Source organism: Rhinolophus hipposideros (assembly GCF_964194185.1).
Source record: "Rhinolophus hipposideros genome assembly, chromosome: 5".
In the NCBI taxonomy this organism is placed as follows: Eukaryota; Metazoa; Chordata; class Mammalia; order Chiroptera; family Rhinolophidae; genus Rhinolophus; species Rhinolophus hipposideros.
In genome coordinates, this window is record NC_138051.1 from 28,868,100 (window position 1) to 28,893,104 (window position 25,005).

General features: G+C 52.9%; 3 protein-coding genes across 8 annotated transcripts in view; 1 reads left to right on the forward strand and 2 right to left on the reverse strand.

The window, feature by feature from the left end:
• Positions 1–25,005, forward strand: part of SLC7A7 (solute carrier family 7 member 7) — a 64,110-nt gene that overhangs the window by 8,228 nt on the left and 30,877 nt on the right. For 2 of the 4 annotated variants that reach the window (XM_081050227.1, XM_081050231.1), the window contains exons 3-4: positions 7,245–7,375; positions 9,043–9,250. In XM_081050227.1, the coding sequence (XP_080906353.1) occupies positions 9,100–9,250 (151 nt within the window). In that variant the 5' untranslated portion in view covers positions 7,245–7,375; positions 9,043–9,099. Of the gene's footprint in view, positions 1–6,632; positions 7,376–9,042; positions 9,251–25,005 lie in introns of those variants that run through there. The other 2 variants (XM_081050229.1, XM_081050228.1) reach the window with 2 other exon arrangements.
• Positions 3,925–14,169, reverse strand: MMP14 (matrix metallopeptidase 14). Its single transcript, XM_081050226.1, has 10 exons — positions 13,793–14,169; positions 9,716–9,864; positions 9,343–9,465; positions 8,653–8,960; positions 7,981–8,142; positions 7,523–7,683; positions 7,207–7,345; positions 6,925–7,075; positions 6,336–6,451; positions 3,925–5,971 (listed from the first exon to the last, which is right to left on the reverse strand). The coding sequence occupies exons 1-10, from the start codon at positions 13,895–13,897 to the stop codon at positions 5,640–5,642; spliced, it is 1,746 nt and encodes a 581-aa protein (XP_080906352.1). The 5' UTR covers positions 13,898–14,169; the 3' UTR covers positions 3,925–5,639.
• On the reverse strand, positions 16,275–24,631 carry MRPL52 (mitochondrial ribosomal protein L52). Of its 3 annotated transcripts, XM_081050234.1 has the most exons (7): positions 24,384–24,631; positions 24,086–24,223; positions 19,323–19,873; positions 19,158–19,215; positions 19,014–19,081; positions 16,874–16,938; positions 16,278–16,517 (listed from the first exon to the last, which is right to left on the reverse strand). In XM_081050234.1, the coding sequence occupies exons 3-7, from the start codon at positions 19,426–19,428 to the stop codon at positions 16,365–16,367; spliced, it is 450 nt and encodes a 149-aa protein (XP_080906360.1). In that variant the 5' UTR covers positions 19,429–19,873; positions 24,086–24,223; positions 24,384–24,631; the 3' UTR covers positions 16,278–16,364. The 3 variants fall into 3 exon arrangements, with proteins under 3 accessions (XP_080906361.1, XP_080906360.1, XP_080906359.1); XM_081050233.1 differs by lacking the exons at positions 24,086–24,223; positions 24,384–24,631 and having other exon boundaries at positions 16,281–16,517; positions 19,158–19,218; positions 19,323–19,535; XM_081050235.1 differs by lacking the exons at positions 19,014–19,081; positions 19,158–19,215; positions 19,323–19,873; positions 24,086–24,223; positions 24,384–24,631 and adding an exon at positions 17,645–17,764 and having other exon boundaries at positions 16,275–16,517.

Genomic DNA, 25,005 nt, shown 5'->3' on the forward strand with positions numbered 1-25,005 from the left:
GATCAAAATGAGCTGGAGCCTGTCGCGTGTGTGTGAATCTGCTAGGCCTTCAGAGGCGCTGCTTTGTGGTCAGCCTGGCCTTGCCTCACCCAGACCCCATCCTGCCCCAAATCAGGGAAGTGCAGTGGGAAATCAAGTGAGTGAGCAGGATGTGACCCATGGTGAGGCAGCTCATCTGGTCCCTGAGTCAATGAGCTGCTTCAGGCGCTCAAAGGAAGTCCTTCTGCCAGTTCACTAGTGGGAACGCCTCTTCTGTCCTCTCTACTGCCCCTTCCCACCCAGGTGTGAGTCTTTGGGGGCAGGAAGCTAATCTCCTTCTCCTCTAAGCCACAAAGGGCCCTTTGGAGGACTAAGGGAGCCTGGGGGGACCTGGACTCAGCAAGGAGGCAGAGGAAGCTTCTCTCAAGATGTGGTGACAGCCCTGGTCTGGGGTGCCCAATCCTGTTGTGGAACCCCTGGGTCCAGGGCTAGTGAGGGACAGGGGAGGATAGAGGGGGCTGGGCCTGACTGGGGAAGGCTGGCCTGGAAGGCGCTCAGCCATGGCCCTGGGCCAGGGTGGAAAGTATGTGTGTGAGCTCATTTGGAAGGTGGCTTCTGGCCAGTCAGGCCTGTATCCCTTCCAGGCCCTGGCTACCCAGCCCCCTTGCAGCCTGCCTCTCGGTCTCCCTCCTACCTCTGGGTCCCCCCACCAATCTTGTCTCCCACGAGTGTCTGAGGGAGGAAGGCGGAAACCCCCAGGCCAGGTGTGCAGGAAATGATCTCCTGAAGGAGGTGAATTCAGATTTGGGGGATGGGGAGGAAGGGGGTTCAGGGACTGCAGGACATGGAACAGCCTTGACTGGGTTTCCTTGAAGCCTTAGGGAATGGCAACTGCCCCTTAAGGACTCCTCCTCCCCCATAAGTCCTTTTCTGGGGCCATTCACCACCCCCACCCCTCCCCTAGCTGCTGCCACTGTCCTTCTAGGTGCCTCTGGCTTCTGAGTCCTGCTGCCCCCTGCCTTCCTCCACAGTGCCTGTTCCTGTCCCCACTGCTGGCACAGTGCATTCCTGAGGAAGAGTCCTTTTCCCCTTGTACCCCCGATCCTCATGCCGCAGGCATAATAAGCAAGCACAAGTGTATGCTGACAGATCCCCAGAACACGGTACCACGCAGACAACCAGCTACATGGGGTCCACCTGGGAAGGGACACTCAAGAGACATGGTCAGGGGCCGGCCCGGTGGCTCAGGCGGTTAGAGCTCCATGCTCCTAACTCCGAAGGCTGCCGGTTCGATTCCCACCTGGGCCAGTGGGCTCTCAACCACAAGGTTGACAGTTCAATTCCTGGAGTCCCGCAAGGGATGGTGGGCTGCGCCCCCTACAACTAGCAACGGCAACTGGACCTGGAGCTGAGCTGCGCCCTCCACAACTAAGACTGAAAAGGGCAACAACTTGAAGCTGAACGGCACCCTCCACAACTAAGATTGAAAGGATAACAACTTGACTTGGAATAAAGTCTTGGAAGTACTATTCCACACTGTTCCCCAATAAAGTCCTGTTCCCCTTCCCCAATAAAATCTTTAAAAAAAAAAAGAAAGAGACATGGTCAGAATATACCGTACAGGAAAAAAAAAAAGTCAGACAGTACTGAGTTTTAATTTTGGACTGAGTTGTGACCTTGAGCAAGTCTTACCTGGGCCTCAGTTATGGCATCTGTAAAATGGGGGCAGTATTAGTGCCTGTGTCATTGGGTGTTGTGAAGACCCAGCAAATGTTGGTTTCTTACCACCTCCCTTTAGGTGGAAAGGGAAATAGAGATACAGAAAGGAAAGAGAGGACTGAGAAGTCCATCAGACTGTGGGGAGAAGAGGCCCTTGGGGAGACCAGTGAAGGGCCAGCAGAGCTGGCCAGATTATGTGTGTGGGGAGATCACTCTGCTCAGTCCTCTCTCTAGGGCTCCCAGCTTCACTTAGATCTTCCCTTCCCATCCTGCTGACCCAGCGCCTGGCTGGCAGCCTTGGAGGCATGGGCCCAGCTGGTGGCAAGAGCCCTGGAGAAGGGAGGCGATGACAAGGGAGTTCATGGTTCCCCCCTCCAAACATGTGGGGTGCAGCAGTGGGCAGAGTGCTGCCTCTCCTCAGCACTTGCCCCCAGTCCAGTCTCCTCGGAGCCCGCTTCCCTGGGTTCTGCCCAAACCTCCTCGCAGATTCCCCTTGGCTCCCTCCTGGCTGCTCTAACTCACATGTGCTGCTTTCGAATAAAGGAACTTGGAACCGTAGATACTGGGTCAGGCCCAATGGACAAAGGGTGGGTAGGGCCAGTGAAAACGCATTTGCAGGTCTCTCAGGAGACACAGGGCCCTCTTCTCTCTCCTCACCCCAGCCTGACCCGGTTCCCTCACCTGGGGCCTGGCAATCACCAAGTCACTTCCCAGAGTAGCCAGGCAGCGTCACTGGGCTAAATCCCCCAGGCCTCGGGTAGCACGGGACCTGCAGCCTCCACCCTGAAATTCTCTCTGCTTGGGAAGCCTCTTCCACCCCTTCCCCCTTTGTCTCTGGTCCTCCAGTCCCATCTCTCCCCCTTGGCTTCAGAGAGCATCTTGTGATTCCAGAATCAGGGCCAAACAATTTCCTCGTGATGGGGAAACCGCACTCCAGCCACGGGAGCCCTGGGCTCCCCCTCCTCTTCCCTCTGGCAGTTCCCCCTCCCCAGGCTCCTCCACTGGCTTCAGCTGTGTTTTGCAGAACTCCCACTGGATAACATCTGTAATTGCCTCCAGATGTGGGCCACAAAAACACAAAGGGGCCATGAGCTCATCTTTGAACAACATGCCACATGCCCGCGCCCCATCACCTCCAGACACTCCTGAAGCCCACTCCTTTCCAGTGTGGGCTTCTCAGGGTCCCCATCCCCTCTGGTGAGGGTGGCAGGGAGGTGGTGTCTCAACTCCACTGAGGCACACAGGCCATGCCAAACAGCTGTTGGCAGGAGAGGCCCAGGAGGCCGGGGGTAGGGTCAGCATTTCTGGCTGGCAGGAAGGTAGGTACCCCTTCTGCCAAAGCAATCACACCAAACAGCCCTGAATAGCAGCTGGATAGAAGGACTGGCCTAGGTGGGGCTGGGGCTCTTGGAGGCAGGCTGTGGAGGAGGCCTGGGCTGAAGCCCGGGGTGGGCTAGGCTGAGGCAGCAAAGGAAGGCGGGGAGGGAGAAAGAGGGCTGCTCCCCTCCAGCTGAGCTGACTCAGCAACTGAGCGATTCCTCTGGTTTGGGAGGAAGGGTGGGTCCACAGCCTGGGAACCCTGTCTGGGGCAGCAGTTTCTAAGGAAAGAGGAAACAAAGCCTTGCTATTCTGCCCTTCCAACCTGACCATCCTGCCTCTCCTGGACAATGGGGGTCAGATCCAGAGACCCCAAATAAGCTGAGGGAGGCTGTTCCTAATTGTCCATGGGGCAACCTTTTTTCCGTTCCCTCTGCCCCAGCAGTGGAGCCCCAGGCCTGGAAGAGGCTTAGATCCCGAGGGCTGAGGTGGAGGGCCTGCCACTGAGCCTGGGGCTGAATATGATCCTGGGAATCCCACAGCAGCGGGCAGAGACTTGAGGAAACTGAGGATCTGTGGCCAGATCACGGGACAGGGTAATATAGTTTAGGAAGATTTTCCAAGCGGCCTCAGCTTGTCCACTTCCTCTTGCCTTTTGCGGCCCTGGGTCTCAAAGGTAGCCTCTTAGCCAGGTTGGGAGAGAGCAGCTGGGCTCTGGACCACTCTCCTGCCCCCATAAAGTATGCTCTTCTCCCCAACTCAGGCCCCCAAATCCCTTCATCCATCAAGAATAAACATATTCCTTTATGAAAAATACCCAAACCCCACCTCGTGGAAAAAGCACTGCTCATGTGCACTCTCCCCCTTTCTATTCCCCTTGTAGCCCCATGAGAGAACTGCAGCCACACAAAGAATGTGAAACACCATTTATTCTTTGTGGAAAGGTTGAACAAGGTCAAAAATGTCCTTAGAGGGCACTGACCCAGCCCGCCCTGCAGGTTCCTGGGGTCGGATGCCTCTGCCCCCCACCCCCAACCCTCCCCATGCCCCTTGTTAACAAAAAGGAACGATTTGAAGGGAATTCATATATAATAATTATAATAAAAATATACATTAAACAAAACAAAAAACCCAAACAAGACAAATTTAGCCGAACTGCCAGCACCGTTCACCCCATTTTCTCCCACCCCCCCAAACCCCTCCACTCCTGACATCCCTCTCCTCTCATTCCCCCTGCAGGGTCTCTCACTCTTCCAAGTCCCCGGTACCATGACCACCTTAGGTGGCCGAAGGAGACTTTAAATGGGTGGGCTGGTTGGTGGTGAGGGGTCAGGACACCGCTAGGATGGGCCGGATGGGCCGAGGGGCAGGGGCATCAGGAAGTGAAGGGCAAACCTGACTGAGAAACACCCAGGTGCCTGCCCCCTCATGAGGCTGGCTGAGGCAGGCTGACTCAGCACTACTGGCCGCTGGGAGCCTCAGCTCCCGAACTAGGTGGCTACTCTCATTAAGAGCCAGTGGCCAGTCCCAGAATGTGCCATCTCTGCTCCTTTCTCTGGGCTCCTCACCCTTCCCCTCCATGCTGTCTGGTCAGACGGAAGACGCAAAGAGGAGCCGGTGTGCCTTTCTCAGGCCCTTCCTGAGAGTGCCAATAAAACGTGCCCTCCCCTGGGTACCACAGCCCACCTTGTGGCATCCCTGCTGGCCTGGCCTACTTGGCCCCCAGCTGTCCATGCCTGCTACACCTCCTTTTGGTCCCACCCTCCAACTGCTCAACCCCAGCTGCCTGCTTTGGAGCAAGATTCTTTCTCTGTGGCCTTCAGGCTCACCCCCAGGGCTGGATGGAATCGCTCCCCATGGCCCCATCCCACGTCGTTGGTAGCTGCACCCCCGATCTCTGCTCTTCCAATCTTGACATCCCCGCCCAAGGCTAACATTTGGGAAGGTAGGGCTGTCAAGGGCTGTCTGCGGCCTCAGTCTACTCCTTCATGGCTCAGGCTCCTTCCAGGAAGTTCTTGGGGGCAGGTGGGGCAGAGGCAGATCTTTGTGACGAGGACTGACCCTCTCTGAGTTTTCCTCCCAAGGTCCTAGGGTGGTTATACAGCCCCCACCCCCTCACACTCGCGCAGGGTCTCCCCCCACAAGCTTAAATTCCTTTTAGCCAGAAAGAGTGGCGGGAGGCTTCCCATTGGGTACACCTGGGGGCTTGTGGGGGCTGGAGTGCCCAGAGCCTCCTGAGGTCAGAGTTCAGAGGTTAAAAGTATGTCAGGGAATGGAAAAATAGCAGATGACCCCATGTGACCTTTACCAGCGAGGTCTGAGGGTCCTGCCTTCAAGTGCAGAGCCAAGACATTCAGATGGGGCTGGACACACACCAAGCTACAGGGGCCCCTGAGGGGCAGGGACTGGAAGGGGTAGCCCCTGCTCAGCCCCCAGGGGACCCATCTAGGAAAGAAGCAATGCCAGGGTTGAGGGGGGGAGGGGCCAGTCATGGGACAGAGAAGGGAGGCGGGGTTGAGGAGGGGGCTCAGGACGGGTGGGAGCAGCCCACCCACCACCATCTGCTGCCACTGGCCTTCAGAGGCAAAGTCCACGTGGTAGGAGTGGGCGGGCGGCGGTGGGGGTCAGACCTTGTCCAGCAGGGACCGCTGGCAATAGAGCAGTCGCTTGGGGGTCCCATGGCGTCTGAAGAAGAAGACCGCGAGGCCCACTGCCAGCACCAGGAGCAGCAGCAGCACAGGCAGGACCACAGCGGCCGCACTCACTGCCCCGCTGCCCTCGTCATCCACCTCAATGATGATCACCTCCGTCTCCTCCTCAGTCCCCTCGTCTGGCCGGCCCCCTGACGGGCAGCCCATCCAGTCCCGCAGGGCTGACTTGGGGTAGCCTGGCTCTACCTTCAGCTTCTGGTTGTTGAATTTCCAGTATTTGTTCCCCTTGTAGAAGTACGTGAAGACTAAAGGGATCAGCGAGAAGGTGGCAAAGAAGACAGAGGTAGGGCAGCATCCAGGAGGAGACCCAGAGAGAAGAGCAGAAAGAAAATCAGTCAGTGTGTGGGCCAGTTTACTTCATCTCTTAACCTTTCTGAGCAGCAGTTTCCTCACTGTAAATGCGGTAATTCTAGTAGCAGGTTGGAGGATGGGTGGGGACTAAGGGGTCGAACACATGGAAAGCACTTAGCCCAGTGCCTGGCACATGGCAAGGGCTCCACTGCTAGTAGCATGGTCATTATTTGCTCATGATACTCTCCATCTTTCCTCCTCTTCTCTCTTAACTCCCTGTTCCCATCCCCCCTCAGACACCTCCCTTGCCCCTCTCACCTTCATCGCTGCCCATGAATGACCCTCTGGGAGACTCAGGGATTCCTTCCCAGACCTTGATGTTTTTGGGGTAATCGTTGTCCACTACCCTGAGTTCCTCGTTGAAACGGTAGTACCTGGTGAGGAGAGGAAGGGAAGTGGCTGGACACTGGGCATGTCCTTAGCTAGTGACAGGACTTGGGACTGAATTAGCCAGTGAGCTAAGGGTGGCTGTGGACAGGGTGGGGGACAAGGGTTTTGAGTAATGAGGGCCTGCAGCTGAAAGTGGCGGAAGGTGGGGGTGGGAGGGAGGGCCCAGGCTGCAAGGAGCCACCAGCAGCCCTTAATGACAGTGCCAAGCTGCTGGGGCGGACACACAGTGCTGGGGGCAGGAGGCGTCAAATGACCAGGTCTGAAATGGTGACCCGGTCACATCCTACTCACTCAGCACCCAATGGAGGCTGCCCGTTGCTAGGCAACAGCAAAGGCTCAGCCAGCTCCTTCTCCAGGAAAACATCCCAGGGGTAAAGTGGGTCTTTGTCCAGAATTGTGGGAATCTGGTGGTGGTGCCTGAAGAGGGAGGTCTGGGGCCAAGGGGTTGAGGTCTTACTTGTTTCCCCGGAAGAAGTAGGTCTTTCCATTGGGCATCCAGAAGAGAGCAGCATCAATCTTGTCAGTCGGCAGACCTCGGCCCAGCTCCTTAATGTGCTTGGGGTAGCCAGGCTCTAGGGAAGCTTCATCAAACACCCAGTGCTTGTCTCCTGGGGAGGACAGAGAAGGGCAGGATCTGGGTCCCACTTGGGTTCTAGGGTCTCTGGAAGAGTCAAGTGGAATCTGCTCCTCCAGGGAGACCCTCCCCACACCCAAAGACTAAGAAAGAATGCCTGGTTACCTTTGAAGAAGACAAACTTGCCATCCTTCCTCTCATAGGCAGTGTTGATGAACGCGGGCAGGCCCCGCCAGAATTGGCCGATGGGCATTGGGTATCCATCCATCACTTGGTTATTCCTCACACGCCAGAACCAGCGCTCCTGGGAGGCAGTCGAGGCGGGGAGAGTACGGTATGTCTCGTCGCTCAGTCCTCTGGCTCGGTCCCCAAAGCTCCCCCACTGCCTGTTTTAGTTTTTAGTCCTCCTGCTGCTGTTTCCACCCCGACTCCCAGTCCCAGAGCCCTTCTGGCCCCAAACCAGCCCACTTCTTCCTCTCACCTTGAAGACAAACATCTCCCCTCGAAGCACAGCCACCGTGTCAAAGTTCCCGTCACAGATGTTGGGCCCATAGGTGGGGTTTTTGGGCTTATCAGGGACAGAAGGCCTGGAGGTGGTCCTGGGTTGAGGTGGCATCTTGGTGGGGGACCCTGACTCACTCCCTGGGGCAGAGAACACAGGGGCGCTTTAGACTTGGTGGCAGAGGGAGAGGAAAGGACAGACATATGGGCAGACCATACCCTTGGAAAGGTGTGGATGGATAGCTGAGGCAGGCTGAAGCAATCAGCTGAGAAAGGACAGAAAGGGTGGACTCAAAAGTGGGAGTGGATGAAGGCAGGGTCAGGAGGGGGGCTGAGGGGCGACTGTAGGTCATGGGGGAGGGGAAGAAATGAGCAAGCCAGACAAGAAGAGTAGACAAGGAGCAGAGAGAAAGGAGCAGGTGGGCACAGATTACTCACCATAAAGTTGCTGGATGCCCCGGCGGTCATCATCGGGCAGCACAAAGTTCTCCGTGTCCATCCACTGGTAAAAGGGCGCCATAATGGCCGAGGGATCATTGGAATGCTCGAGGCCTAGAGCATGGCCCAGCTCGTGCACCGCCACCAGAAAGATGTCATTCCCTGGAGGGATAGAGAGGATTATGATGGCAGCCTGAGTCCTTTCCCTTAGGCTCCCAGCTTCCCCATCAGAGGCTTCAGTTTCACACCTAAACCTTCCTGCCATGTTTTCCACTAAAAAAGCTACAAAGCCACCCAGCTCTTCTAGGAGGAGGTGAGAGAGTGCTTTGGCGCTGGATCCCAATCCCAGGAGACTTGTGTCAAGGGAAGCTGAGGTCCTTCCTGAGCCTGTTTCTCCCAGGAGCTAGACATAACATTTGTCTGGAAAAGCTGGTGATGTGGATGCTATGAAGTCTTTGAGAAGTCAGTTATTGAGCAAAAGAAGGAACCACTTATAAGTAGCTCAAAACTGGATTCTTGCCTTTGTTGGAAGTCATACCCAGAGACCTTTGCGGCCCCTCGTAGCCCTGAGATTTTTTTTGGGGGGGTGAGGTTTTGGGAGGAAGCAGAACAACTCTGTACAAATGATTGCTGACTCTCCCGGAATAAGAGTCCCAGGGCTACCTGACTCACCATTCAGATCCTCATTTTGGACAGTCCAGGGCTCAGCAGAGTCAAAGTGGGTGTCCCCTCCGATATTGGGACCTGGGAAATAGGCATGTGCGAGGAAGCCACCCTCGCCATCAAAGGGCGTGCTGTCTCCATGGAAGCCCTCAGCAAAGAAGATCATGATGTCAGCCTGCTTCTCATGGCCCTCACGGATGTAGGCATAGGGTACTTCTCGGAAATGCAGTGGTGTGGCACTCTCCCACACGCGGAATGCCTTGCGGATGGCCTCAAATGTGGCATACTCGCCTACCTTGGGGGTGTAATTCTGGATGCTGAGGTCCAGCCATGTGGAGACAGGATGAGAGTATGTTAGAATTACAAGGGGCTAAATTCTCTTTCCCTGCGTTCTCCCAGGTCTGACTGAACTGCCCAGCCATCTTTGCCTGACCCAGCGCTTCCTGCTGCTTCACGATGGATGCCTCTGCCCCAAGTACTGAGGGCTCAGGGGTCCCTCAGGCTTTGGCTTGGCTTTCCGGCCCTGGGTTGTACCCCCACAGGCTGTACCTCTTTCGAAATTACAGCCATTTTCCTCCCCACTCCCAAGGACGCATCCCAGGAAGAGGTGAGTACCAGGAGGCCTCTGAGTCTCTGTAAGCACAACTAATAGGGAAAAGTAACTTGGTATCAGAAAGGCCACTTGCCTGTTGGACTCACCAGAAAGTAATCTCGTTATGTTGCCATTTGAGGCCCTGAATGGCATAGCGCTTCCTTCGAACGTTGGCCTTGATCTCCGCCCCAAACTTGTCTGGAACACCACAGCGGGGGCGCCTCATGGCCCTGGGGTAGGTTGGGGTGTGAGGACTGGGATCAGTATAGTGTATGACAGAGAAAGGTCTTCAGAGAACTGGGGGAATGTCTGGCCCCAGGGTCAGTGTGGGGAAGGTCAGGGTGACAGGAGACAGTCAGGATCAGCATGTGGGGGTGAAGTATGCGGGCAAGACTTAGGCATTCAGGTAGCAACTTCTCTGGTGCTTAGTGTTATGTCAGTGGGTGCTGGGCAAAATTCCTGCCAGGATCTAGCACTTACTTCATGGTGTCTGCATCAGCCTTGCCTGTCACTCGCAGGCCATAGAACCTCTGCATGGCAGCGATGGCAGCTGACAGTGACTGGGGCGAGCGCTGTGTGTGGGTACGCAAGTCCCCAGGCGGCAGGTAGCCATACTGCTGCAGCCAGGCCTGTAGGGAAAGGAATGTGGCTTAGAGCACCCCCACTTGGCCCAAGGGGAGCTTCTGCCTCCTTGTGGTACCTGGCATGCATTCTAGGCTTGGTGAGGAAAGGGCAATGAGCTCCCAGCCTGGCTCTGGCAGTGGGTCTGGAGGAACTCCCAGGCTGGACCTGAACTCTGGCCCAGGCACCAGTATGGCTTGTCCTCATGGAGCTGTGGGCTCAAAGAGGGGTGGAGAGCCCTAGCTCTGGACTTTGGCTGTAGCTGTCTTGAGGATGGGAGCCCTGGTGCTTTATCTGAATTCTCGGATGTCTTCTCAGAACCAAGATTCCTTCTAGCACTTCCCCACTCTGTGTCAGTGTTCTTGTAAGTACAGCATGTCCCCCCTAAGTAAGAATGGGTTGTGCCATGATGGGTGGAGGGGGGGAGGGGCTGAAGGGCCCCAGTCTTGGGCTTAGCATGAGGCCCTCATGGGAAAGGGATGACATGCCTCTAAGACCCTCACAGCTCAGATCTTTTTAGAAAGGAGGGCAGAAAAGGAGCTAGGGCTGAGGCTGGCTGCTGAGCTAGGGCTGAAGCTGGACCCTCTGCAGGTGTTGAGAAGTGTGATGCAGCCAGAGACAGGATCCTGCCACTGTCCCCATCCAAGCAGCATCTGACCTAGGGCTTGGGACCTAAATGCCCATTTAAGATTCTCAGTAGAGGAAGTGGGAGATGGGAGTTGGGGGTGGAGACTTGGTGATTGTATTTTATTTCAGGTACGTTGTGAATTGTTCATAATATAAAGGCTGGCATATTGCCTTAAAGTAAAGTTTTTAGTATTTGATTGAAAGGTACACACACTGCAAAATCTTGTTGAGGAAAAAGTCAGCCTTTATTGTAAGAACAATGGAGTACTTTCCTAAAGCCTGCAAAGTAAAATGAGCCAAGTTACATATGGGATATGAAAATGCTTGGATTCTCCTAAGGGGAGATATTACCCAAACAGCTGGTCCCTACTCCAGCCTTGCCTTCGAAGTAGCCCAAAGAAGGGCTGCAAGTTGCCTGGGATGGGAACTTGGGGTGCGGAGGCGTTGAGGCGGCTATTGTTAGGTGCTGCACCCTCCAGCCCAGGTTATTTGGGTGGATCTCCATGTGGCCCTTCACCTCTAGGCCCAGGCCCTGGTGGAACACTGCTCCTGCACAGGGGCTGGGGGTGATTCAGGAGCAGCTGACTGGGGACCTGAGCCTGCAGGGGCAAGAATTGCAACATGGTTCTGGGACGTGATCCCCCAAGGCTGATGGAATTAGGGCCCTAGATGTAAACAACCCAGCCTTTTCCCCAGCCAGCAAGCCTGGCCAAAGCAGCCCTAGCATCACCCGGCTCTGAGAGCTCCTCCTTAGGGGTAGAGGAGGGAGTGAAGTTTAACCTCTGCTCTACTAAAGGGAAGGAGAGCAGGGCGCTCCAGGCCTGGGCTGCTCTCTCCAGCAGCTGTATGCTTGCCCTGACCTGCACTGACTGATGCCACCGCTAGTGCCCGTGCCCAAATATGCAGGAAACTCCCTTTGCCCCCAGCCTCACCTGTAGGGTAGATAAACCCCAGGCTTATGAACTCTGGTAGGGGTTCAGCATTGAGGAAGGATGAGAGAGGCCTACTGTGGAGCTGGAAGTTAGGAGGGCTGAGGTCAGGCCTCCTCAACCTTCAGGGAACAAAACCGATGGGAATTCTCCTCGGGTAAGATGACAGAAGGGAGGGTAGCAGAGAGGTGGGGAGAATCCACAGCCAGGGGTTCTGGGATAAATCCCTCTCCCTGATGAGTCTTTCAGGAGGTAGGCATGTCTAGATATTCACACCTACAACCTCCACCCCCACATCCAATAGTTAAAAGTAGAGACTTAGTAAAAGAAAAGGGACTTTCCTGGAGTCAAAAGAGTCACAAGGCCTGGAAAGGAGGTGCCCCTGTCCCTGTCCTCCTTTCAGACCTAGGCTTTCTTCCCTCACTGGGGCAGACTCTGAGCAAAGCAGAACCACAAAGACTATGAAGTTGGAACCACAGAAGAGAGGACTCTTGTGTCTGCGGCTGGGTGGGGGAAGGGCTGAGTGCCAGACAGGCCAAGGGAAAGAGAGGGCTGTCCTGGAGCTCATGTAGGACTATGGAGGCCTGGTGAGAGGAACCCAGCTGCCCGAGGCCTGGGCCGCCCCAGCTTTCCCTCGATTGGCCTGGAGAGGGAGCAACTAACTATGTTGGGTCACAAAACTTTGTCCTGAAAGGTATTCTCCCAGTAGAAAGTCAAGGGAACCAGTCCCACCTTTGGCCTAGGAGTCCTGGGGTACGGGGCGGATCTCTGGCTCTCCAACTGGCCTGGATGGGAGCCTCTGGGCCAACTCCTCCCTCCCTCTGCTTCCCACCCCTCCAGGGCCCAGAAACAAATGGTGGTTCTGGCACTGGGGCTGCCCATGACCCACTTAAAGCAGAGCCAGGGCTGCTGCCCCTCCCTTAGGGGGCCTAGTGGGACAGGGGAAGGAGGAAGGCAGGACAGGCGATGTTGGCAGTGGGCAGCCCCTCAGGCTCCCAGGCTCCTTTTGTTGGGAGCTCTCCTTTCAGGCCTCAGATGAAGACTCCAGGCCTGAAAAGAGGATGCCTCCTCCTCCCGGCCAGTGCCAGGATTAGCAGATTTCCACACTTCCTGGTCACCCCCATTCCTAGGGCCACACTTTTCATTTCAGTCTCAGATCCCTTCAGGACATAGAGAATGTGTTCTTTCTGGATAGGTTTCCTGTAGGGGTGGGACCAGGGCCCCGATGAGGTCGGAGGAAGCCGAGTCCAGATCCCCTCCCCCTTCGTGCCCTTCCCAGCCCCTCCTGACCGCACCCAGGCACCCAGGCCCTCGCAGAACTGAGTGGGTTGGGATGTCCCAAAATAAGAAGCTGATCAAATCCGTCTCCCACCTTCACCCCAAAATAAAAGAGAGAGAGAGAGAAAGAGAGAGACAGGGAAAACCTCCTCAGACAACTCCCACGCGACTTCCTCCCGGCCGGGTGGGCCAGCGTCGGGGGAAGGGTGGGGGGGCGCCGCACTCAGTCGAGACCCGCGCGGGCGCCTGGGCCCAGGCCCTCTCCACATTCCCCGGTGCGACGCCCCAAACCTCCCTGCAATTAACACAGAAAAGCAATTAACAAAAACAACAAAAAGGGCGTAAAGGCGCCGACCGGGGAGGGGGCGGGGGAGGAGGCGGCGGCCCGGCCGAGCCCCCGCTAACAACGAGAGCTTTGTGTGTACAGAAAGGCGGCCAGGGCGCCAGCGCCGCGACCCTCGACGCCAGGGCTCTGGGCCGGGACCCAGAAGGGTCCTATCAGGGAGGCGGGGGTGGGTGGGAGCCGGGGCCAATCCGCTGTCCACCCGCGACCCGACCTGGGCGCGGATGCATGGGTGGAGGGCCCCGCAGGCGGGGAAGCCGGCAGCGGCCGCAGCGTGGGGGGCCGCGGCCGCAGTGCGGTCCCCCGGAGCCCTCCCCGTCCGCCCGGGCGCCGGCGAGCGCGGGAGAGCTGGAAAGTTGAAGAAACAACAAACTCTCACACATGACAAGAAACCAAGACAGCGCGGGGTCTGAGCGGAGTCCAAATATTTATCAGGCTCCCAACTGGTTCCAGAGCTGAGCTCACAGCCCGGGGGAATTGGGGAGGGTGGGGAGTGGGCCTGGCCGTAAAGTTCTCCCGAGGAAAAGAGTGGGAAAAAAGGCGGCGGAGGGGGGGCGGGGAGGTTGGAGGAGGCAAAAGTTGGATCGACTTGGAAGTTTGGAGATGAGGAAGGAGAGAAAAAGGAGGGGATCCTGCAGGCCGGAGCAGCCGAGACCCCGAGAGCCCGCCTCTCCTCCGAATGGGGCTGTCCCCTTGGAGACCCCCGGGCTCGCCTCCGTGGCTGCACGACTCCGGGCCGGGCCGGAGGAACTCACTTACTTCGGGGCTGAAGCTGCTTTGGGCCGAGCTGAGGGAGGAGAGCGCGGTGGCGAGCGCGAGCAGGGGGAGTAGCAGACTGCTGGTGGGCAGTGGGGCGGGAGACATGGTCCGCGACCGTCCGGCCGGCCGGGCTGTGCGGACTCCGCCGCGGGGCCCAAGCCCTGGGGTCGCGCCGCCACTCCCTCGGGCGCCTTTGTCTTCGGGAGGCACTGAATTTGAATTCCTAGAGCGCTGTCCACTTGGAGATGAGGCGATTGTTCTTGAAAGAGCCTATTTGCTCGTCCCCTCTTCTCCGTTTTTTGATCTTTCTTCTGCTTAGTCGGCGAACTGGATCGCGAGCCCTCTGTCGCTCTCTCCTCTGGTCCCTCCCTTCTCCCACAGCCTCTCCTCCGCCCCCGCCCCCAATGCCCTCCTTTCCCGGTGCGGACGTGGTTGTTTCAGCCTGAATCCAATTACAGCCAAGAAGAGCCCGGTTAAAAAAAAAGAAAAAAAGCCTAAGTTGACTTTCTGTGGCGGAGGCTGCCACAGGGGTTGAGGCCACAGCTCCAGGGGTGGGGGGCAGTGGAGGGACCTAGACAACGGGATGTGGGAGACTTTCTCCCCCTAAGCACATTTTGGGTGGCTGGATTCCTCTTGTATTCAGCGTTTATCTCACCTCAGAGTGGGAAGTACTAGGAGGCTCAGTAGCTGGGGCAAATAAGTTGATAGTCTGGGATAGTGGTGAGGGGTCTTCCATAGCCTGAGACCTGGGCTGGGAGTTTGTCTGCTGGGACCTGCGACTCAACCCAATTGAACCTTTGTCCCTTATTCTTGACAACTACCTCTGTCCCTGTTTAAAGAAAAAGAAAAGCAATAATAACAAAACCCAACTAATCACCAACACACCCCACCACCACACTGGATTGAGGGGGTCCCATCCTTATAGAAAGACAAATGTGCTACTTTATTATGCCATTTTCAATCTGGCTGCTCCTGAAATTAGAACTGGCTGGGGAGAATAGGGGTGCAAGGCTATGGAATCTGGGGAAAGGCAAATCAGGTTCGGTAAGTGTTAGCAAAGAGACTGGAAATTAGGACTTCAGGGTTTACTTTCCTGCACTGGAAAGGAGGCAGTTTCTTAAAGGGTAAAATCTCCTTTAGGGACTAGGGACTGACAGTCTCTGAGAACAAAAGGTAGAGGTATGCAGGGAATGGGGAGGGCAGACTAAAGCTGAGGTTGGGAAAGGGAGCGATAAGAGGTTGAGAACTAGATCTGGGAAAGCAGCACAACAGAAGCAGGAAAGTGTGGGAGACAGAAAACTCGACCATCAGCGAAATCTAAGACCCAAGAATTGCATTGGTCAGCAAGAGAGGAAGGAGGTATTGAGGGAAGAAGGGAGGGAAGGAAAGCAAGGGAAGGAATAATGGAGGCTGGACAGAAATTAAGTCAGGTAGGATGCTCCAGAAATCCTAGAGATCCAGGAACTAAAACAAGTTTGTGGCAGGAGAATGTAAAAAAAGTCCAGTGCTCTGTATTGTAATGGGAGCAAAGGTCATTTCCCCACAGAATCCATGGGAGGAGCCATGATTAATAAAATGAAAGGTTTCTCTGGGTCTTGGGGACAGCTAACAGGTTTGTGGGAGGTATGGGGAGGGGATACCTATCCCAAGTGACTGTGTGGGGACTGAGCATTTCCAGGGCTCCCTACACAAATTGGGGTCAGGAGGGCAGCCCTCTTTCCAAGCAACTTCTGGAATTTAATCAGAATCCCAGAAACGTCAGGATCCAAATCTTTAGAACATCCAACACACAAGTCTGGTTCTTCCCATGTCAGCCTTCCCAGTAAGGTATCCTCTTGGGCCATGTATCTGGTTTAGAAAAATGGACACCAGTTGCTTGCCAAGAAATAGACCTCAGCTGGAAAGTCTTTTTCATTAAAACATTTATTAAATGGGGGAGGGGGGCAGCTGGATGGCTCCGTTGGTTAGCGCATGAGCTCTTAACAAGGTTCCTGGTCCAATTCCTGCAGGGGATGGTGGGCTATGTCCCTTGCAACTAAATATTGAAACGGTGACTGGATTTGGAGCTGAGCTGCACCCTCCACAACTAGAATGAAGGACAATGATTTGACTTAGAGCTGATGGGCCCTGGAAAAACACAGTTTTCCAACATTCCCCAATAACAATAATAAAAAATTTAAAAAACCACACCATTTATTAAATGAATAACTGCAAACGGCTTGAGCTGTGCATAGGTTTTTCAAAGCTGAGTGCCTGCCTACACCCAAGAAAACTGCTGCCCGTTTCACATCTGCAGAGTAGCTACTGCTCATATTTGGGCCAGTCCTATGACCTGCAAAGGAGGGGGTAAGATTACCAGAGTAAGATTACCCTGAACTAGAACAGGGCCAGGGGTGAGGGCACTGAGCCAACCCTTCTAGGCAGTGATCTTACAGCCTGTTCTTGGTATCCAAGATCTTTCGCTCTGAAGATAGTTGGGAATAAAGAGGCTGTCCTCTGGCTGGGATGAGGCATCTAGGCGATAGAAAAGAAGACCACAGAAAGGCTGGGTAAGGGAGACAGGAGTTGCTTTTTATTGACTTGGAAGTGGGCTCTGCAGTGCAGCCCCTTTAGGTTTAAGAGCATTTTTTCGCTTCCTTTCTTCTTCCTGAAACTTCTCCTGCTGCCTGAGCTGCCATGCCTGTAATCCAGCATCCATTTCCTGTGACAGCAGTACAACTCGTCTCTGAAACAGACAGGAAAACAGTGTGGATAACATCTGGGGCTTGAGTTCTGCACCATATATCCTTTCACTCACAGATCAAAGTCGGAGGTTTTAGCTGAAAAGTAACACTGCTGACTGGGGAAGGGGTGGGACCAGGTCCTGGGTTGGGAAACAAGAGGAAGGCAGTAAAATGTGTGGCAGAATAACTACTACTGGTTCATGCCCTAGGAGTGCCCCACTCTCACAGTACTGTTAAAACCTTGAAATGAGGGGTACATGTTAGCTTAGGTGCCAACACAGCTCAAGACAAATTATGATTTAAACTTTCTTCCCCTGATTACATGCAGGTTGGCCTGGCTGAGGCTCTAGCCACTCACTGCAAACTTCTCCCTTTGGGCTTTTCTTCGAAGCTGGCCTTTCATTGGGGGCGCAGGGCGGCCATCTGCAGACAGAAGTGAGAGAAAAGGCAAGTGTTAGATAAGATCTGTAGCACCTTGTGAAAGCACTGACAGGAATGAGGGAAGAACCAATCTCTAGCTCCTCTCTTCCATTTCATACCCACTGTAGCTTAATTTTCCTAACCCTCATCTTCAAGGGTAAAGTAAGCCAGAACCACCAAGAATAAGCTCCTAGGCACCTTCCTACTCTATTTCACTTACCCCTCATTATTCTGGAATTCAAGGTCCTTTGCAATGCTGACTCTCCTGTCTTCAGAAACCTTCCACTCAAGCAATCTGATCACTATTCTACTCACCATGAGTTTTTGCTAAATTCCATCTTACTCCATGGGACAAACGCCTCTTTCCTTCCAGCCAAATTCTCATCCTTAGGCCCATCTCAAGCCCTACCGGCCCTAGAAACCCTTCTCTAACCTCTTCAAGTCTCTCTTCTGAAAGAAGTGCATATCAATCATTTAATATTCATCTATTTGCCTTGGGACACTTATTGTTTTAGCCTTATTTAGCCATCTCAAATCATTCTGGAAAGGGGCAGAGCACTCACTGAATATTATCATTTAATTCTTAAAATGTCCATACTTTATTTTCCTAGCGAGACTTTAAGTTCCTTGGGATCAGGGACTATATTACGTTTTCACTGTAGTGTAAGCACATAAGCACATAATAAAAATTTCATAAATATCTGTGGACCTGCTGAAAAGATGCAGTATCTGAGTGGCTGGTTTGCTCGATGGTTAGAGCCCAGTGCTCATAACACCAAGGTTGCCAGTTGGATTCCCACATGGGCCAGTGAGCTGCGCATTCCACAACTAGACTGAAAACAAAGACTTGACTTGGAGCTGATGGGTCCTGAGAAAACACACTGTTCCCCAATATCCCCCCCCTGAAAAAAAAAAGTTTAAAAAGATGCAGTATCTCAAGTAGTTTCTAATGGAGATGAAGAGAAAGGGCACGTTCAACAAAGAAAGAAACAGAGTGGAAACTCTGCCCAAAAGTTTGAAGGCAAGACAGGTAAGAGATACCATTTATCAGTAAAGGGAACCAATATTGTATACGCCTGGTGCTTACAGTGGTCGTTTCATTTTATCCTCACAAGAACCCTATGAGATAGGTATTCTTCTTTTACAGATGTAGAAACTGAGATACAATTAAGTAAGTTATCCAAGACCCACAAAGTTAGCAAGGAGAGAAGCCTGGATTAAGAATCAATTCCAGAGTCTTTCCAATACCCCACACTACTTCAAGGATATCCTACGCTTCCTACAGTAAATAAGAAGTAGGAAAAGTCTTCACTTTTCTCCTCGACCAAGTATCTGATTAAGCAGGATCATACACCTGTAAAATCCACAAGGGTATTAACATTCAGGTCTCTGTGCTGTTGAAGTGGGCCTGGCCTCTGCCCAGTTCTAGTCCTGGCTTTGCTATTACCTACTGGGTGATCACAAGCAATTCACTTTTGTAGGCCTCAATTTTCCCATCTGTAAATTGGCATTCCATAGAGGGTGTGGGGAGAGGCTTCAACTTTTCTAAGGTCCCTCCCTCCTAGGGCTAATATGTCTTTTGTTTGTTTTAAAGTAAAGGGAAGAGACTTTTCTGGAGGGAGGACATCATCCTCAATCCTCACTTTTCTAATCCTCTCTCTGAGACGCGCATTTAGGCAGCCTTTCAAGGAGCTCTCCCTGCATTTGTTACCAAATGCTCAATAATGTACTCATCATAAAGACAGTTGTTCCCAAGTTTTTAAGAACCACATCTCCTTTGGGAAACAGAAATCTTGCCACTCCTTTTCCACGGGGCGCCCCAAGTTAGAATTGACTTCTGCTTATCTGCACAAACCAGAAAGTTCCTGCCTAGCTTTATTTTCTATACACGCAGTTTAATTTAAAAAATAAACAATAGGGCTTCTTCCCCCCAACTACAAATGTAAAGTTGAATACGTTGTCCACTTAGACACACCCCGCACCTTGACACCACCCCCCACACACCCCCACTCTGTCCAGGGGCGTTCTCTCTGGGAGAAACCCTCCGAAGCAGTGTTTACTGTTAGATCATCGCTCACCCGCATAAGACCAGTCTGGGAGCTCAGTTAGGGGCCCGTAGCCGGAGGGGTTGGCAGCCAGGCCCTGCCTGGGTGGAGAAGAACAGTCTGGTTAGGACCCAATGAAGCTTTTGGGCCCCCAGCTTCCCTCAAACCCGCACTCACTGGAGTCTCCACTGGCTGCCCGCCCGAACTGCCGCGCTGCAGTGCAACCTCCTGACACCTGCTGGAAAAACAGGGCAGAGTTGGGAGAGACGCGGTGCACCAGCTCAGGAGTCCTAGGTCCAACCCCGCGAGCTCCCGAGCCTATGGACCCCTATACCCACTTACTAGAGAGCCAAGTACTTAAAGCAGCCATGCTGAAGCCAGGCGATCGGAAGTGGGCGTGGTCTTGGTGGCCACGCGCAACGCTGCGGGGGAAGCAGGAAGCCGCCATCTTGATCTAGTTTTCAATCACGGGCCCCGCCATCTTGGGCCATTGTACGGAAGAGAGGTACGAAACTGCGGCTGGGTTTTTTGGACCAGAACGGTCCTTCTGCGTATGCATCCTCCGTGGTGGTTTCATCCTCAGTGAAAGTCGGGTCCTCGCAGACTGAACCGTTCTGAACTGTTTCCACGACCGCCCTGCTGCGGTCTCTAGTCCTTTGAAATTTATCACCTTATCTCAGCGGAGTAACATACACGTTACCTCATCTATCTTCTACTGCATCACTATAACATATTTTTCCCAGCCTAAGAGTCGAACCTAGAGCGAATCAGAAAGTTTGGGTTTCAGTTCTCACTCATTTATCCCACAAAATCGAAGAACTTCTAGTATGACAAGCACTATATTTGGCGCAGGAGAGCCAGACAGACATCCTTATTCCGATAAAGCTTCCAACCTAAAGAGAGAAGACAATAGTCAAATGACCACACATTACTTTCTGTATTACAGCTGAAATGAGCGTCTAGAAGGGAAGTATGAATTGTTTGTACGTATATAATGGGAACTTGATCTAGAGTAGGCTGTGGAAGGCTTTCTTGAAGAAGTACTGGAGCTAAGATCTGATTCCATTTTTATAAGAGCTACCACCACACACTGTTTAATATAATCTTTGAAAGAACCTTGTGAGAAAGGTACTGCTAATAAGTGGCAAACCCAGGTCTGTGATTCCTTCCTTCTTCTTTTCTTAATCACTCAATTGCCTTGGGGAAGTCATTTATCCTAATTTAAATAAAGCTTAATACATCACATTTGTGCAAACATTTTTAAGAATGATAATGTGAGCCGGCCTGGTGGCTCACGTGGTCGGAGTGCCCTGCTCCTAAGCTGAGGTCCCCAGATCGATTCCCACATGGGCCAGTGAGCTGCGCCCTCTATGGCTAAGATTGTGAACAACAGCTCTCCCTGGAGCTGGGCTGCCCTGAGCAGCTGGAGGTTGGTGTGGGCTGCTGTGGGCTGCTGTGGGCTGCTATGAGCACGGGACTGTGGACTGGTGCCCCTCCGACTGGTGACCGACTGCCTCAGCTGGGGGGAGCGCAAGGCTCATAATACCAGCATGGGTCAGGGAGCTGTGTCCTACACAACTAGACTGACAAACAATGGCTTGAACCGTAGTTGGGGGGCCCGGGGAGGTGGAAGAAAGGGGAGAAAAAAAGAATGATTATGTAAGTGAAAGTGCTTTAAAAATGGTGATGCTCCTACAAAAGGGCCCATTACTGTGTGCTAGGCTAGACACTTAAACATGTGCTGACTGGGGGAACCTGAGGGAGTGGTGTAATGGTCTATCTGGAAGTTTATCATTTCCTTCTGCAAGACTGGGAAGTTTTTCCACAGGAGGTGGCTCTGAGCTGTGCTTTGAAAGAGGGGAAGGGTGGATCCTAGTGTAAGAAGTAAAATCAGAAGAAGGCATGGGAACAAAAGAATCTTGGCTGTAAGCCAACAGATGGATCCAAAAAACTAAGCAAGGGAAATAAGACAATAGCGTAACATTATCATCTTACATTCATACAGTTCATTTTCACTTACCAAAACACTTCTATATAAATGATTTCATACAATTTTCATAGTAAACCTGTAAAGTAGATCAGACAGTCCAGGAAGCACTCATTGTACAGATTGCTTATAGTTTTCCAGAGATCAGGAAATTGAACCAAAATGTGGTTGTGGATTTATTCTTTTACAGTTGCAGTAATGACTGAGTGACACCTTCCCCAAGCTGGGCTCCATGTGCCTTTGGCTGCTTCTGAGATAGACAGCTGAGGCAGACAGCACTGGAATCTCATTACATAGTTTACAGTTAGGGAATCAAGTAGTAGAAGACAAGGGCTGGAAAAACAACCTCAGTGTCAACATTCAATATTGACAGGAAAGATGACAGACTGGCACTACCACCAATACTATATAATGTTTATAAAATTGAACCAGTAACACTATTCTATAGCTCACATAGTAGGGGGACACCATTGATTTGCAAAATCATAAAAAAAGACACATGTTAAACTGAACAAAATAATGTAAACTATATGAATCTCACACGCAAGAGTGAACATGTGCAATAATTTAATAGCTGTGGGAGTCAAGGAACTAGAGCTGGAGAACTTTGGGGGCAGGATGGAAAGTTTGACTGGGAAAACTGGGAAATCTGGGAGGGGAAAGGTCTTGGGAAAAAACACAAATTCAGCTTTTGACGTGGTTAGTTTGATGTGGCAAGGGGACAATCTATGGCTTGTAGGAAGTAAGGGTTAGGATTTTGAGAGAGAGCACTCTAGTGTTGACAACTGACATCATTAGCATTCTCAGGGACCTCATGGAACACTTGCAGGGGAGGGGTTTGGCGCTTGTACAGCACTCCCCAATGACTTCATCAGACTCATAAGCTACAGGAAAGTGGCTTCAGCATCCCAAACTAGATGTCTTTCAATTTCTGGAGTTTATCTGGCACACGCTAGAGTTAGGAGCAACAGTAAGCAGCAGGAATCTGAGCTTCATGTCTTCCCTCGCTTTAATTCCTTTGCTTCTCAGGGGCATCATGCCCTGTATTTGGCTTTACCATTTTGTTATCTACTCATGTTTTTGTCCAATATGCTTATTCAAATATCCTTTTGTCAGGTCAGTGTACAGTAAGTACAAGTGCACTGCTCTGGAAAATTAAGTGCCTTTTTCCCCCAATTTTTGTTGAGGAATATTGGGGAACAGTGTGTTTTTCCAGGACTCATCAGCTCCAAGTCAGGTCATTGTTTTTTTTTTTTTTTTTTCCCAATCTAGTTGTGGAGGGTGCAGCCTCACTGGCCCATGTGGGAATCAAACTGGTCACGTTGGTGTTATAAGCACTGTGATCTAACCAACTGAGCCAACCGGCTGCCCGAAATTAGGTGCTTTTTAACCATTGTTATGAATAGTGATGTTGGAGAAGAGCATAAATAAAGCTGACTCTAGGTTGCCAATTCCACCTCATTTTGTATCCTCTTTCTCTTTTTTGCATGCTTGTGACTAAATTCTAAGATTGAAGAAGGGGGAACTATTTGGGAAGTATCTTATTTCATATTATCTTCCTTTTTAGGACAGCTCAGGATCAAATCACTGTCACCCTCAGCGAAAAGTATGGGAACTGATGGCTATAAACCACCCATTCACACAATACATTGCTTTGCATATTGTTTTCTTATTACTTACATAATTTATTGTAACATATTCCCTTCCTTTTCCCATGGCTGTCAAATCCCTGCTAAATTCTGTGTTGAATGACCCAGCCTCATGATGGGTAAATTATGGCCTTCGGCTACATTCTACAAACTTTCCTGACAGCTGGGTAGTCTCTTAGGCTGTGTGCCTTTCCACCAGACTGGTCTTGAAGGTAGGTGGCTCTCTGAATTTCTGCAGAGTGGCAATGTTGGCTTTAAAAAACGCGAAATCTGGACTGTACAAAAGGTATACAAAAGGAAACTATTATTTGCAAGTTATCTTTTGGCCTTAAACCGTGGTGAAGCATTTTCAGATCCCTTTTCTTGAACTAGCCCAGCAAATCCCTCTTTTGTTGGGTCCACGCTGCCACTAAGACTCTTCAGATGAAAGGTGCTTTGGTGATTTCCAGCTTCCCACGCACCCTCAGCCCAGACATTTTTTGTTAAGTGCTGCCTCCTGGTGGAAGCTGTACTGCCCGACAACTTCCCGGCCTGGTGTAGACCACAGCCTATAATTTGGGATCTCGAAGCCGAGGCCACAGCTCCCCCGAAGGGGCGGGGAGTTGAGCACTGGGTAGAGGAGACGCCCTCCCGGAAGACCCCTCCCCTAGCTCCAAGAGGGCGCGGCTCCCACCCCACGGCGCTCTGCAGTCCAGAGTCCTTCGAGAGTTTCAGCCAAGCGCCTCGGGGCTGGAGGTGGGGTTGCCAGGGTTTGGGGCTCTCGCCCAGACCCCCGTCGGGCCGCCAGTTCGAGCTGGATTGGGAGGGAGGGAAGAGGAAGCTGAGCGTTCCCTGTGCGGAGGACGCGTCGAATGGTGTCCACGGTCATTGTCATTTCCCAGGGGCAGCGCAGCTGTGCCCGAGCGAGGAGAGGGCAGGGGAGCGGGTTGCGGGGTCTTGGTTCTCCGCCGGTTGCGCCCTTCACCTACATCCACCACAACCCCCTCTTCTAGCGCTTCCTGGAGCCCGCGAGGGGCGGAGGCTGCCTGGCCAGGTGGAGGGAACGGAAGGGACGCCCGATGGAGTGGGGTCCTGGTCCCCTAGGGCAGGACTCGGTTCGGCCTCCGCAGCCAGACCTGGACTTTAGGGAAGACCGAGCCCTTCAGTTGGGCATTGAGGGCGGGCGGTGGCAGGGTCGGGGTTTGGGAAGGCGCGATCTTAGGGCCGCACACACGGAACCAGTGGCCAAGAGAAAGAGGGAACTAAGGGGAGACGGCGGGAATGACGTGAAGGGGCCGAGCCCCGGGAAAGCCAGGCTGGGTGGGGGAGAGTGGGAGATAGGGGCAAAGGTGAAGCGCGGCCCGCCTGCTGGGCGGGGGCGGTGATGGTGTGGGGAAGGGCAGAGAGAGCTGAGAGCTGGGGAGCCAGGAGTCGGGGTCTGGGGACCGTCCGCGCGGAAGGGTTTGCGATTCCACTCTTCTGGAACCCACCTGCATTTGCGTGCACCTGAGCGCTCGCCTCCCTCTGCCTTCTCCTCTGCCCTTTCACCGCTTCACCAACGTCGCACTTTGCTCTTGCCGCATCCAGACGGGTGACCTGAGCCTGGGTGTGGGACCGAGCACCGAGAGCTTCCCGGAGTCAAGAAAGCAGAGTGTTAGATGAGGGCCTTTTTGTTTTTCCATTAATGAAACAAAAAGTCCGTTTCAAACCATTCTAGGCCTCCCAGTAAAAATGAAAGTTATACCCTTCCGTTCCCTTCAACCCATTAGTATCAAAAAGAATACATACCTCCAAGTACTCCTTGCTCTCAGGAGCCAGAGCACCAGCAGCATAGGTGGGCCTGAAGAGCAAGTTCAAGGACATTCTCAGAGCCCAGCCAGCTGGGAAATCAGTCTAGGGGGAACAGCATTTATTTATTCATTTATTCTTCCAGCAAACATTTCTAGATTGTTTGCATTTGCCCTGTACTGGGGATAGGAGTGAATAAAGCTCTGGTGTTGCTTGCATTCTAGTGGGTGAGGTGACAACAAATGAACTCCGGGTCGTAGTGAGTGCCCTTGAAGAGAAGTCATGGTGAAGGGATGGAGATTGACAGAGAGAAGTTGGTTCTTCAGAGACTGCTCAGGGAAGGCCCCTGATAGGGTGGAGTTTAAACACAGACCTGAGTGGAGTGAATGAAGGAATGAACAATATCTCCGGGAAGAATGTTCCAGGAAAAGGGAACAGCAATTGCCAAAGCTCTTAGTTGGGAGCATGCTTGTGTGGCAATAGCAAGGAGGCCAGTGTGGCTGGAGTGGAGTGAGAGAGAGCAGGGGCCAGCCCCAAGGGGCAGCTTATGACTTCTTAGGACTTTCCCTCATTTACCTTGGACCTGACCCCAGAATAGGATTTAGGGGCAGACCAACTGGGC